The sequence below is a fragment of the Thalassophryne amazonica genome, chromosome 9 (assembly GCF_902500255.1).
Source record: "Thalassophryne amazonica chromosome 9, fThaAma1.1, whole genome shotgun sequence".
In the NCBI taxonomy this organism is placed as follows: domain Eukaryota; kingdom Metazoa; phylum Chordata; class Actinopteri; order Batrachoidiformes; family Batrachoididae; genus Thalassophryne; species Thalassophryne amazonica.
In genome coordinates this window covers 61,062,171-61,077,209 of record NC_047111.1, presented here as the reverse complement: position 1 = coordinate 61,077,209, position 15,039 = coordinate 61,062,171, and the positions used below count along the sequence as shown (strand labels likewise).

At 37.2% G+C, this 15,039-nt stretch overlaps 1 protein-coding gene across 2 annotated transcripts in view; it reads right to left on the bottom strand.

Annotated features, from left to right (window-relative positions):
- The window catches only part of nf2b (neurofibromin 2b (merlin)), a 57,379-nt gene extending 50,894 nt beyond the window's left edge, over positions 1-6,485 (bottom strand). The window contains exons 1-2 of one of the 2 annotated variants that reach the window (XM_034178187.1): positions 6,084-6,485; positions 5,819-5,934 (exon numbers count right to left, since the gene is read on the bottom strand). In XM_034178187.1, coding sequence (XP_034034078.1) covers positions 5,819-5,908 — 90 coding nt within the window. In that variant the 5' untranslated portion in view covers positions 5,909-5,934; positions 6,084-6,485. The remainder of the gene's footprint in view (positions 1-5,818; positions 5,935-6,083) is intronic. The other variant, XM_034178186.1, reaches the window with a different exon arrangement.
- Positions 6,486-15,039: the final 8,554 nt, after the last annotated feature.

Here is a 15,039-nt window from a genome sequence, read left to right as displayed (position 1 = left end):
TACACATACAAAATACTATATATTTACAAGCCGAAGCAAAAAACAAAAACACCCTAACCCTCATTACCCTTCCTCCTCCCTATACCTAGAAAAAAACATATTTTTGTACCGCTGTTTGAACTGGTTCATGCTTGGACATTGCTTGAGCCCCACTCCCAATCTGTTCCACATCCTCACCCCACAGACAGAAATACAGAAACCTTTTAATGTTGTTCCTGCCCACTGATGCTTTAAATTAAATTTCCCCCTCAGACTGTAATCCCCTGATCTGTTAAAAAACATATTTTTAATATTTGCTGGAAGTAAATTTATTGCTTTATACACAATTTGTACTGTTTGAAAATGAACCAAGTCTGTGAATTTTAAGAATTTGGATTGTAAAAATAGTGGATTTGTATGATCTCTATAGCCGGTATTATGAATAATTCTTATAGCTCTTTTCTGCATTACTGATAGTGATTGTGTTGTACCTTTATAAGTATTACCCCATACCTCTGCACAGTACTGTAAATATGGTAAAACCAGTGAGCAGTAAAGAATGCGGAGTGAGTTGTGGTCCAGAATATGTTTCGCTTTGTTTAGAACTGAAATGCTTCTTGACAGTTTACTTTGTATATGTTTTATATGAGTCTTCCAGTTTATCTTATCATCTGTTATCACCCCCAGAAACTTATTTTCATGTACCCTTTCAATATCTACCCCCTTGACTTGTAACTGAACCTGTATGTCTGTATTACAATAGCCAAATAACATGTATTTTGTTTTACTTAAGTTTAATGATACCATATTTTCAATTTTCCCATTTCTATACTGATCCTCCTCAGTAACTCCTGCAAATCCCCCCCTGAACAAAAAATGCTTGTGTCATCTGCAAATAATACTAATTTTAATATTTTGGAAACATTGACAATATCATTTATATAAATTAGAAACAGTTTTGGACCCAATACTGACCCCTGTGGGACGCCACAAGCATTGTCCAAGCATGATGATGTATATTCCCCCAACTTCACAAACTGTTTTCTGTTACTTAAGTAGCTTCTCACCCAGTGCAACACCAACCCCCTAATCCCATACTGTTCAAGTTTATTGATTAATATGTCATGATTGATTGTATCAAAAGCCTTTTAAGGTCTATAAATATTCCAACTGAATGTAATTTGTGGTCTATGGCGTTTGTAATCTCAACTGATTCTATTAATGCAAGTGATGTTGAACTATGTGCTCTGAATCCATATTGACTATCAGTAAGTGATTTATGTTTATTTATGAATTTGTCTAATCTATTATTGAATAACTTTTCTAATAATTTGGAAAATTGTGGAAGCAAAGAAACAGGTCTATAATTTGTGAAGTGGTGTCTATCCCCAGTCTTATACAGCGGCACAACCTTAGCTATTTTCATTTGATTGGGAAATTTACCGGTTTGAAATGATAAGTTACAGATGTATGTTAATGGTTCTACAATCCATTCAATGACCTGTTTTACCACCACCATATCAATTTCATTTAAATCGGTAGATGTTTTATATTTACAATTATTCACAATATCTATAATTTCTTTTCCATCCACTGCTGTGAGGAACATTGAACAGGGATTTCTTTCTATGAGATTATTATCCCAATCCTCAGGTTGGGAATCGGGAATTTTTTCTGCCAAGCTTGGTCCAATATTTACAAAAAAATTATTAAAACCGTTGACTACCTCATCCTTATTTTTCCTTCTTGACATTATTATCAATGAAATACTGAGGGTAACTCTGTTTTTTATTACCATTTTTGATAATGCTATTTAATATATCCCATATTCCTTTAATATTGTTTTTGTTATTATATAACATGTTACTATAATATTCCTTCCTACATACCCGTATAATATTAGTTAATCTATTTTTGTATTTCTTATATCTATTTTCTGCCTCTTTAGTCTTTAGTTTTATGAATTCTCTATACAGTGTATTTTTCTTATTACATGCATTTCGTAACCCTTTCGTCATCCATGGTCGAGCTTGGATTTTTTGTTTTCTGTAGTCTTGTTTAATTGGACAATTTTTATCATATAATGATGTAAATATTTGTAAAAAAGTTTCATATGCACTATCAACATCACTTTCACTGTATACCTTTTCCCAGTTTTGCTCCTGTAAATCCTTCTTTAGTGTGTTCATGTTTTCCTCTGTCCGCACTCGCCTGTATTTTATTTTCTCCTCTGGCTGATTCCGCCGATGGTTTCTTTTATAAACGATGAAAACTGGTAGATGATCACTAATGTCATTGATTAATAATCCACTCAGTGTTATTCTCAATATCATTGCTGAATATATTATCAATTAAGGTAGCACTATGGGATGTAATTCTGCTTGGCCTGGTGATTTTTGGATATAAACTCATACTGTACATTATACTGATAAATGCATCTGTTATTTTATGCTTATTTGGATTGAGCAGATCAATATTTAAGTCACCACAAATGAACACAGTTTTTTGGTTAGTTTTTGAGAACATTTTTCCCATACAGTCAGTGAATGTTTCAATACAAGATCCTGGTGCTCTCTATATACAGCTGACTAATACATTTTTGCTTTTTTCTTCACATATTTCAATAGTTATACATTCTAATAAGTTATCAATCACAGTTGTCATATTGTCTACTATTTTATAATCCATGTTCTTATCCACATACACAGCCACTCCTCCTCCACTCTTATTCTTTCTGTTTACACAATTAAATTCATATCCATCCAGTTCAAAATCCATTCCTTTATCTTCATTGATCCATGTTTCTGATATAGCAATTATGTTAAATATTTTTTTTTAAACTGACTTAAATATTCTTTAATGTTGTTAAAGTTTGCATATAGACTTCTGCTGTTGAAATGGATTATTGATAATTTGTTATCCGTTCTAATGATCCGATTAAACTGTTCATCTGTATAATAGCAACAACTGTCATTGATATTTGAGAAGAAATTATTGTCCGGGTCTATATCATGCTCCAAGTCCAGTACATTGTGGTCTGTGTATTTAAATGTTCTCAGTTCTACTTTTCCATGATCAGCAATCCTTTGAGTTATATCCTTCTTGTCTCCAGATGTAGATGAATAGGTAGTAGATGAATAGGTTCCTCTGGTCTGTGTCATGGTGTTGTGATGTGTTTGTGTCCTCATACCTTATTGGTCATATTTGTCCAGATCCTCGATGTTCCTGATTACCATAACCTTCGCTTGTTCTGGTGTTCCATTCAATTTGATAAATGTTTTGCAGTTGGATGTCCATGTCTGTTGAATTTTTCCCTGCTTTTTTAAGAAACGAGCTTTCCTGGCGATGTCTGCGTTTCTTTTGGTCAGATGTTCATTGATAAATACGTTTGTTCCTTTGAGTTTCCGTCCGTTTTAACAATGCCATTTTATGTTTTCTGTTGACAAACCTCATCATAACTGCTCGCTTGTCTCCATCCTCTCTCCTGGGCAGGGGGTGGCACGCTTCAATGTTATTACAGTCCATTTGAATACCCTTAGATTGCAGGAAGTCAGCCACCTGTTGTTCCACTGAGCTGGCCTCCTGCTCACTGGCCTCCCCTCCGCTGTCTTCTGACACCGCCCGTGCGTAGGATCAAGGTTTAATATGAATTCCTGTAATAATGTCGTTCATCCTTGTGTACTGTTCCAACTCCGCAACACGGTTCTCCAGGTACACCAGACGCCGGTCTTTCTCGGCATTCTGGATCCGGAGAGCCTTCACTTCTTCCACCAGCTCCATAATGGATTTCTGCTGCATTTTAACCACAGAGATTTCCTCAGACAAAAAGTCCAGGGACTTCTTGATATCGTCTCCCTCCTCCGCCGTCAGTGCCTTCTTCGGACCCATGGTCAGATAACTCCGCGCTGGCGCCTCGGTAAAGCCGCGCCGGTGGAACTGCGCTGACGCCTCGGGCTTCAGGTGGAGCCGCGCCGGTGGATGTGCGCTGACGCCTCGGGCCTCGGTAAAGCCGCGCTGGTGGAACTGCGCTGGCGCCTCGGGCTTCAGGTGGAGCCGCGCCGGTGGATGTGCGCTGACACCTCGGGAGACAGTCCAGGGTCCGGTACACAGAAAGGCAGGCCGCGTAGTAAAGGTACAGATGAGGGCAAGGCAAAATACGTGGTCAGGAACAGGGCATTTACCCGATCAGCAATCTGTGGTTGCTGTGGTTTGAGTTAAGGTTTAATTTTTCTGTATTTCCACACATCTTGCCCAGTAGCAGAATTCTGGTATGATCCATGTCAAATTCTAGAATATTTCAAATTCACCAATTGCACAATTGCAATTGGCAAACCAGGGCAAAGTTGAATTATTATTTTACTCCAAATCTGATTATTTTTGGAAGGGCACGGGGTTTTCCAACCAGGTAGTCAACGTTTAATGAGAGACTGCAGTACTGATTTGCACCAGCGAAGTGAAACAGTGCTATCAGACATGTTATTTGGACCAATTTATGTGACTGTGCATGATCCATTTTTTAACAGTATTATGTCTTCATTCATGAGGACAAACTATTTTGGTAATAGAAATGGACTTAACAATGTATATAAATAAATGAATAAAATCGCTCAGCTTTATATATTAGATGATATATAAATAGGTGTTTTAATATACTATAATTACTTTGAATATAAAGGGTAACACAAAAAAGTGTAAAAAACAAAACAAAAAAAACAAACAAACAATTGTGGCCCATCATGGTACATATATCACAAATGAACATAGTGACCATATATAACACAACATTATCAACAACATTTAGTCACAAGATACCAAATGACAGTGATTAAGTAATAAACAACACTGGTTAAAAATGGTTAGTAATAAATAAATAGGTTCTCAGCTGTTGGGCCAACTCTTGAAATAAAAACTGTTTAACCCTGTTTTTAAAAACTGAGTTTGATTCATAAACTTTAATATGAGTAGGTAAGCTGTTACAGCTTGGCCCCAGTATATACAAAACTGGGAGCACCAAAGGACTGGACATGATGGGGAATGGCGAAAGACATGGTGCTGCACGTGGTGTTTATACAATGTCACAAAGAGTTGAATTTGAAAGAAATGGACATATTATTATTATACAGGGTTTTATTATTTACAATATTAAAACACAGTTTTAACTGTGGAATTCCAGACTGCACAGACAACATACTGGCCTGTCTGAATTCTGCCAGACCTGTGTGAGGTTGAGCAGAGAAGAGGAAGTGTATGATTTTGTTAGGCATTATCTGTAACCTCCCCTGATTTAATTTGGTAAGACCAGAAGACCAAGAAAACTGGCATAGTCCATTCTGCGTTTTGCAGTTGTGAATCTCGCAGTCTGTGACACGCGAGAGATCAGTTTCAGCAGAGTGCCGGTTCAGGGCACAATGTAAACAAACCTCGTAAAATATGGACAACAAGACAACATTGGGACACAGCAGAAGCTCATCACAGGTGCTACACCTCCTCTAGAAAACCCTCTCAACATGGGAAAACATGTCATCATCATAACTGCTCGTGAATTCCCTGGATCAACACCATCCATAGTCATTGTTTACATGCGCCGTGAGATGCTGGAACTCTGCTGGCACCACAGTGCATTCTGGGAAGTGCGGGAGGTCGCCAAGGACATTATAAGAAACATTTAAGTACCGAATATGACACTGTCTCAAAGCTTTTGTCTGCTTTCAAAATGTTTGGCCAGCCTATACTAAAACTTTAATTTGGAATTTGATTTACTCAGTACATGTATGTCAGCTGACATCAACAAACTGCAAATGTCAAAAACATGAATTATAAATTAGACATAAAGTCATACCTCGCAGCTAAACTCGACTTCAGCGTCCATGGTGATAACTTTGACTTTGAAAGTTTTGGGTTGTTTCTTCTTTAACCCTAGAATAGACATTTTGCGGGCGTCGATATCAAACAAACCTGAGGAGAAACAAAAGCAAGGAAAAAAGACGATAATTTGGTGGTAACTAACTGATGATGACACTGTGTGCTGATCATCATGTCGAGGTATGGCTGAGATCCAGCAAACTATTAAATTCAGTTACGAAAATAGAAACAAAGAGAAACACCAGTTAATTGACAGTTCCAGCTGACAGTGTGGGTGAAGCTGCTACCAGCGAGTAAAGTTAGAAACTTCTGCCGTCCGTAGCACAGAGGAGGCTGGGCTTTGTGTCGGTGCTAAATGCTAAGGTAACCGCTCTTCCAGCTAAGCCGAGATAAACGACCAAAAGCCGCTGCACAAAATCTCTAAGTTTTGAGAACTCCCCATGATAAAATATGTCCAAGGAGGAGATAGTTCCACTACTTGTTGAAACAAAAGCAGAATAAAATGGCTTGAAACAACTTTTACTAATACTACGTGCGTTAGCGTTTTGCTTCCTGCTAAAATCAGTTTTCCCAGACGACTTTTTTTTTTCCTTCAATCCACAGGTTGGATGTTGGGAACAGGAATCACGCGAGACTATGATGCGTTCACGTGTTGTCGGAAATATTTATTGCATCGTGTAACTATTTACTTGGCTGTTGGCTTTACAAAAACAAGTGAATGTGACAAATCAGTTTAGGTGAGCAGGTAAAAATCAGAAATATGGGCTTGGTTATTCAACACCTGATTTTCAGTACGTCTGGAACCAAATGTGGAACCACAGATGTGTGGGCATGGATTGGTTTATTTTGTAAAATCAAAATAAACACATAAAGGTGTGTGCAGCTGTAAATTTAAAAGAAATAACCAAGTAATTTGGGGCTTGTTTACTCACTATATTAAACATGTGATTTAATTTTAATGGTTGAACTCTGAGCGGTTGAAGATGTGTGTGTGTATGTGTGAGTGTTGAACTCTGAGCTCAACAGGCAACATACTGACCATTCTAAATTCGGTCAGGCCTATGTGGGTCTGGGGTTGTGCAGAGAGGAGAAAGCCAATGATCTTGTTCTGCATAATATGCAACCTCCTTTTATTAAGCTTGGTCAGGCCAGAACACCAGACCAATATACTCATATTTTACACAGGATTTACTCATAATTTTTTTAAATCAGCATTGTCATTCCCTAGGATGAAACAGTCAGGTGTTTAAATACATTAATAATATACTTGCGCTGTAATGTGATTGTGGCGGCCGATCTGTTCTGTGTTAGCCTGAACCCGTCAGATCTCAGAAGCTAAGCAGAGCAGGATCTGGTTAGTACTTGGATGGGAGACCTCTTTGGAACACCAGCGGCTGTGTGTGTTTCTCCGGGTAAAACTGGAGTTGCGTCAGGAAGGACATCCGGCGTAAAACTTGTGCCAGTTACCAATGCGGATCTGGCTAAATCCGCTGTGGCAACCCCAAACAAAACCAGGAGCAGCCGAATGAACAACAACATAATGTGATTGTGCCATCATAAAATACTGTGTGTAATAGAGATATGAATTGTGAAATGTTTGTTCAGCTATGGACTGTTATGTCCATATTGTACAAAATGAAAGGGATTTGGTGGCTTCAAAGGTTTTTATTTAAAAACAAGATCATTTCAGCGGTGTCTTTTCCTCTTCTCTCAAGTTTTGGAGAAGACTCACACAGGAACAGAAGCTGCTGGCATATGAAGATAGATTTTGTCCAGCTTGTAAAAAGTTGGATAAACCACTGCCTCCATCCTCCCTAACTCTCCTTGCAAATTCACTGCAGAAAATGGTTCTGGGGACCATTATTAGCATGGCTAAAACCCTTCAGCTTCTGGGGGTGCTTTGCCCCCCAGATCCCCAACCAGGGCCCTCTTCACCTCGAGCCATTTTAAGCATTTTTCATTATTTGCCTCTTACATGCCGGTAGATGAACTTACTGAAATATTTTGGAAAAAGGAAGGATCATGGACGTGGAGAGGAGAAGAATGAAACACAGTTTCCTTTCCTTTATTATTTTTATTCGTAAAGGAGGACTGTTTTTTTTTTTTTTATTAGGGTTAGGGTGACAAAAAAAATTTTGGCACGCGCGCCGTGTGTGCAGTCTCACTCCAGCCAAGATGCCAAAGTTGGCAACCCTGCTGAATTTTAAGATTGTTTACTGGTTGGTAAAGCAGGGTCCGGTACACATAAAAGCAGTCCAAGATCAGCAAACAAATCAGTAACATCAGGTGATAAGGAGCGGTCGAAAAAACAGGCAGGTGGTCAAAAAAACACAACATGGCAAGCAGGACTAGAAAAACATGAACCGAGCTGGAAGCGATGGCATAAAGCACAACGATCTGGAGGGACTATTTTTCTTCTTCTTTTTCTTCGTGTTTAACGGCAGTTGGCAACCAGCTTATATGGAGCACTACCGCCACCAGCTGGACTGCAGAGTTGGTCAGGAAGCTAACATCCCCCCCAAAAAATGATTAATTAAAAAAAACAACAAAAAAAAAACCAGGCAGACTTATACCCTGTGCAGTAGTCCTGTAATCTTAAGATATTCATAAAAGTAATTGAAGTAGAGCCCACCAGACTCTAGCTCAAGTATGTTCTGTAAGCTTAGGTGTATCTGTGGCAATAGGCTATTGCAAACAATGAAGCCTATATACACCCTGGTGATGAGCTACAGATTAGAAACAGGTGTGTGGACAGCTCCAGAACAGGGTGTGGCCCAAACAGTGCACCGCCCACCACCAAGTACCAAGAGAGACAGACAAGAGAGATAAAGAAAGCCAAAGCCCAAGCAGGAAAAACCCAGCAAGAGAAGTAACACACAGGAAAAGCAAATCAAACTAAACTAAGCAGGGCAAAAACAGAACAAGCATGATACACAAAGTCCAAATCATGACACAGACACTAACATACTGGTTTACACACTTACATACACATATTAAGTACACATACAGAGGAAGATTAATGCGTTAGCGGATAAGTGTAAAGTGAGAGAACATTAGAGGTGTTTGTGTGTTTGTGTAGTGAATGTTTGACAGTGTGAGGAAAGGAAGATAGGGAGGATGCAGGCAGCTGTTTATCGACCTTTTTACAAGCTCAACAAAATCTGTCTTCATATACCACCAACTTCTGAGCCGTGTGGAAGAGTCTTCTAGCCGAACATATATTTATCACTTCTTGACTGAAAAACAACAATACCCAGAAATAGTGAAGTAAAATGTAAAGGCAAGTCAATGTTCAGGATGTTTTTTAGTGTTTTATGGATCTCCATCAAAATGGATTTATTACTGGACACTCCCAGAAAATATGCCAGTGGTCTGCCTCCTGACACCCACACTGTCTTCAACATTCCCTATCCCCTCGTGCAAAGGTGTGCTTTCTGCCTAGGTGAGATAAAAAAAAAAAAAGAACACTACACTTCCAACCAAATTCCCTCCACAATTGGGAGTTTGTACATCTCCATAAAAAATCCACATACCTGACCAGTCTTCATTTCATATTGAGAAATTTCCCTCTTTCTCTCATTTCCCTTTAATGTACGCTGTTGTATGTTGTTTCTTAGTCATAAGACCTTTATAGATTTTGGAAATAACTCCCATGTTTGAAGCATTCTGATAAGCATCTGTAAATAATCTCAGTATTGGATCCTCTAGATTTGTATTGTTTCTTATATTATGATCAAAATAGTTATGAATCTGAAGATATCTATAAAAATCACTTTTCTCAAGACCATATTTTCTTTTCAAATATTCAAAGTCTTTAAATTGGCCTTTTTCTGTTAAGGAGAAGAAGGTTGTTATTCCTTTTGTGATCCATAATTTGAATCTATGATCCATCTTGTTAGGTTTAAAACCAGGGTCAAAGGCACACCATTGCATTATTTGTATTTTATTATCCAGTTTATATGTGTGTTTTATTGTCTTCCTTCATGAGTTTGTCTTTTTGAGATGAATCCTGTCTAGTTATTATGTATGAGCTTAGGGAGAATCTTTTCTAATCTTTTGGCAATTATAGCTGCAAAAATTTTGTAATCAGTATTTAACACAGAAATTGGCCGATATGATCCACAATCCAAGGTATCTTTTCCTTCTTTGGGTATAATCGATATCACTGCTTCATTCCAAGATGGAGGCATCACACCTTCCAGAGTTGTATTACAGGCTCTGAGTAAGCTTGGTATTATTTCCTGGTGAAAGGCTTTATACCATTCTGATGGAAAACCATCTGGTCCGGGGAATGCATGTCCGGGTTGAGTGTATAAAAGTTTATAAAACCTTTTAAATGCCTGTTGTATTTCCTGTTGCTTATATAGTGTAATTTTAGAAACTGGATCCATTATCTTGTATATGGTGTTATCAGCTTGTTGTTTTTGTAGCCTTCTTGCCAAAAGTTTCATTGATTTTGAGCTTGACTGATAGTATTTCTGCTTTGTGAATACCAATTTTTTTATTTATAAAAAAAATGGTATTTTTATACCAATACCAATTTTTGTGAATACCAAATTCATTAATTTTCTTTATCTTTATGATCAAGTCTGTTTTTTGCTCCTTTTTATGTTGTGTCTCCAAGTCTTTTACTTGCTTATTAAGATCTACTAGTCTTAATTGTTTCTTTTTCCTTTCATAAGAACAAAATGATAAACCTTTTCCCCCTGATAACTGCTTCATCATTTTCTTCTAGAAACATTGCTATTTCTTTTTTTATTTGAGTTTTAAACTGTAGATTATTTAGAATGCTTGTATTAAATTTCCACAATGTTTTTTCCTGGACTATCACCAATATGTACAGTACAGGAGAGAGGAGCATGATCAGACAGATCAATGTGTCCTACTGTATGTCACAGCTGCACATTCATTCTCTATCTCTCTTCAAAACAAAGAAATAATCAATTCTTGAATAAGTATCATGGGGGCATGAATAATATGTATAATCCCAGCCTGATGGGTTAAAGTCTCTCCAGAGGTCTAAAATACCAAGCTCACATATAAGACCATTCATTTTTTTATGCAAAGGTGTTGTAGTTGAAGTTTTTGATGAGTCCAATTTTGGATTCAGGCAGATGTTCCAGTCTCCACCACATATGATATTGCCTTTATCATTAAATCAACCATCCTTCTGTAAAGGGCAAAGTCACTTCCAAGGGGGGCATAAATGTTGCATATAGTTATTAATATACCGTTGACTTTGCCTGTTATCATTATAAATCTTCCCTCTTTGTCTGTTACTTTCGAAACTAATTCAAAAGGTGTTTCTTGTGATATTAATATTACTACCCCTCTCCTACGCACTCTTATAAGATGAATAATATGCTCTTGAAAAACCCATTCTTTTAGTTTTTCATGTTCCGTTGGGCTGAGGTGTATCTCCTGTATGAGTAACACCTGCCCATTTAAATTATTTCTAAACATTTTAGTTGTAATTATTACTATAAGTAGTAATAGTATGAAAAAAAGTCTTCACAAAAGCCTTTAATCTAGGGCTGTTGTGGAGAGCCGTCCCCCCCGACTTACGCCCTCTTCCAGTGTGGATTCGCCCCTGACTTGCGGTCTGATCAGAAGGATAAAACTTTTCGCACTCTGGGAATGCGCACGCGCAACCACGTTGGTTCAAAGGTCGAGAGGTGTAAAAACGTAAACAGACGCTCGGTCAGTCAGTGACAGCGTCAGTCAAACAACTGTCTAAATCCATAATAAACATAATTTTACAGATGCTTATAAGAAGGAGTGAAAATGCAACTTTTTTAGCAAGCCATTACAATATAAATATTATAAATAATTACCTTTGAGATTATACCAAACACTTTAAAATCCACGAAGCGCACAAGAAGCTGCTGGAGAAAAATTCCTCTGTGCTGACGGAGCAATTAGAGATGTTTTTTTTTTTCAGCCAATCTCAGAGTAAATGATTAGCTACGAAATAATTATTTTATATCACGCAGTGTCCAGCAGCACACAGCGGGGCATCCAGCGGGACGTTGTTCTGTCGAGATGAGGTTCCTCGCGTAACTGCATATGTGTGCACTGAAAAAATTACTTGATGAAGTTCGCTTATTTTGATGGGCAAGTAAATGTATAAATTGCTCATCCGAACGTAGTAATGTCTAAAATCTACTCACTATAAAACGATACGTATTTTTAACCTGGAGTTAGCTTATTTCGACAGGCAAAATCTACATATACATACATTTATGCTCCCTAACGTAAAATACAGAAAATGTTTTACTTACTAGGCTATAAATACACTGAATACAATTAATAATTAAAAAAAACTTTGACGGAAAACGTCGAAAAACAAAGTGCGCATGCGCAGTTGCACGTCGAACAAGTTACATCATCTTCCCACGTGCAGTTGCGCGAGGCACCTCATCTCGACGGGTGACGTCTTTAAGTCCGGGGTAGAGCGATGTGCGCATGCGCAGTAGCGCGACGCACCTCATCTCGACGGGACCTGGATCAGACGGTCTTACAGGAAATTTCTATAAACATTTTTGGATCAATATTAAGGAATTACTTTATAATGTATTTTTAGAAATATATGATACCTGTTCACTCCCAATTACAATGAGACATGGTGTAATCTCTATTCCAAAACCAAACAAAGATCCTAGAATTATAGAGAATCGTAGACCTATCACTCTTAGAAACTCTGACTACAAACTTTTAACTTACATTTTTGCCACTCGGCTGCAGTCAGGGCTTTCAAATATAATTGCAGACACACAATCTGGTTTGTTGAAGGGTAGGTCTATACATAACAATATAAGACTGGTCATGGACTTAATTGAATACCGTGACTTAATTCAGGATGGTTTTATTTTCTTTCTGGACTTTTTTAAAGCCTTTGATTCAGTAGAACACCCATTTATTCTTGCTGCACTTGAACTTTTTGGTTTTAGTCCTAAATTTAAAAATCTAATTTGTGGTCTATATAAAAACATAAATAGCTGTGTTCCTCTCTAAGGGTTCCACTCCAATTTTAATGTAAATGTTGGTATTCCTCAGGGGTGCCCAATTTCGCCGTACTTATTCATCTTAGTCGCAGAATTGTTATCCATTCATATTCAAAATTGTAACAATATCCAAAGACTTAATATCCATGGAACAGAAATTGTAATAAGCCAACTAGCTGATGATACAAACTTATTCTTAAAAGATGAAAAACAAATCCCAGTTGCTATCCAGGAAATTGAAAAATTCTCCAAAGCTTCAGGTCTACATTTAAATCTTAAAAATGTGAAATTTTGCCTCTTCACAATACTTCACTAAAATAAATATGTAATATACCTATTAAGTCAGAGATCAAATACCTAGGTGTTCAACTCAGTAAAGACAAAAACATATGCCAAACAGTTAATATAGAGCGCAAAATAAAAGAATGTAAAACACAACTGACCACATGGCTCCAAAGAGACTTATCGATTTTAGGTCGAATATATTTAACAAAAATGGAAAGCTTCTCTAGATGCATTTATCCTCTTTATTCAAATCCCATTTCTTCTAATTTAACCAAATCAATAAATCAATTGAATTTCAATTTCATATGGCGAAACAAACCACACTATATGAAGAAAAATCATATGGTCAAAGATGCTGATGAAGGTGGTCTAAAAGCAGTTGACTTAGAATGTCTGAATGGAACACTAAAAATAAATTGGCTAAAATCTTGGATCAAAAATTATAACTCCCTATGGTACTGTATCCCTAATTTAATTTTTAAAAAATTAGGGGGTCTAAACCTTCTGCTTGTTTGTGACTTTGACATTAATAAGCTTCCTATAACCTTGTCAGAGTTCAACAGACAAATTTTGCACTACTGGAAAATGCTATATGTCCATAACTTTTCTCCACATGTGATAGTAATTTGGAATAACAGATATATACTGCATTGCAACAAATCCTTATTTTACAAAGACTGGTTCGAAAAAAATATTTGGTCAATTTATCATCTCATGGATGATGATGAAGGAAACCTCTTAGATTATGAACAATTCTGCATAAAATACAACTTTAATCCATCTTTATTAGACTTCATGCGATTACGAAATGCCCTCACCAATGAATTCATTTTTATATGTAAAAGTTCTCTAGCCTCAAATCAAATAATACAAACACACCTGCCTTCTTCTATATGTGGTGTGTCAATTTTAGATAAAAAAAAATGTAACAATAGTTTTATTAGAAAATGTCTTAATAATGAATTATTCCCTGGACTGCAATGTAGAAATGATATTCTATCAAAATTTGATAAAAAAAAAGACTATTTCCAAACTTAGAATGATGTATTTGTCCTTTCCTATAGCTCCCAAAATTAAAGAAACACACTTCAAAATTATGAACAATATTTACCCATCTAAAGACGACGGGAATGATTTGCCGTCGTCTTTTTTTTTTTTTTTGTGATACCAATCAGGGTGTTTTATCCCACCTGTTCATTATTCACTGATCGAAATCACAGACACAAATGACACAGAACATACAAGGATCTGGACCAGGCAATTACTTCAAGATTATTTATAGAGACACCATTCAACAGCCATTCACCAACGTTAATATTATTTTATTCTTCACGAATAATTCATTTCACACTCTTCGAAAATACAAGATTTATAGAGGTCTGCAAAGCGAAGCAGTGATCAGCTGATTCTGTTTACGAATAGACGCTGTCTGGGTCGGCAGTGGGTCGAGTCAGCAAAACCTGAATTTTCAGTTCGTGTGCAGCATAAGCTTCAGTTTTTCTTCCTTGGACACCAATACCACGTTTTCACACACAAAAAAATCTTTCAAGGAATCAACACTCCAACGGGAAAAATAATCAAAGTCTCTGTCATTCTCGCTGCCCACACAGTCATGAACCGCGGTGAAGTTTGATTGAAATTCGATATTCACACATTGACCTCGCGCGTGAGACCCGGAAGAGAGCGAGATTTGGTGCATTTGGGTGGAGCAAAAAAGTGTTAGGCTCTTGCAACTTGGTCTCACAAGTCTTGAAGACAGACAAACTCGAGGTGATTTGATTGAAATATACAAAATTTCGCATGGCTTTGAGAATGTTGACCCCACTGTATTTTTCGAATTGAGAAGGTATACTGGCCTTAGAAGTCATGAATTGTAGTTGGAAGTTAATAGATCTAGATTAAATGTGAG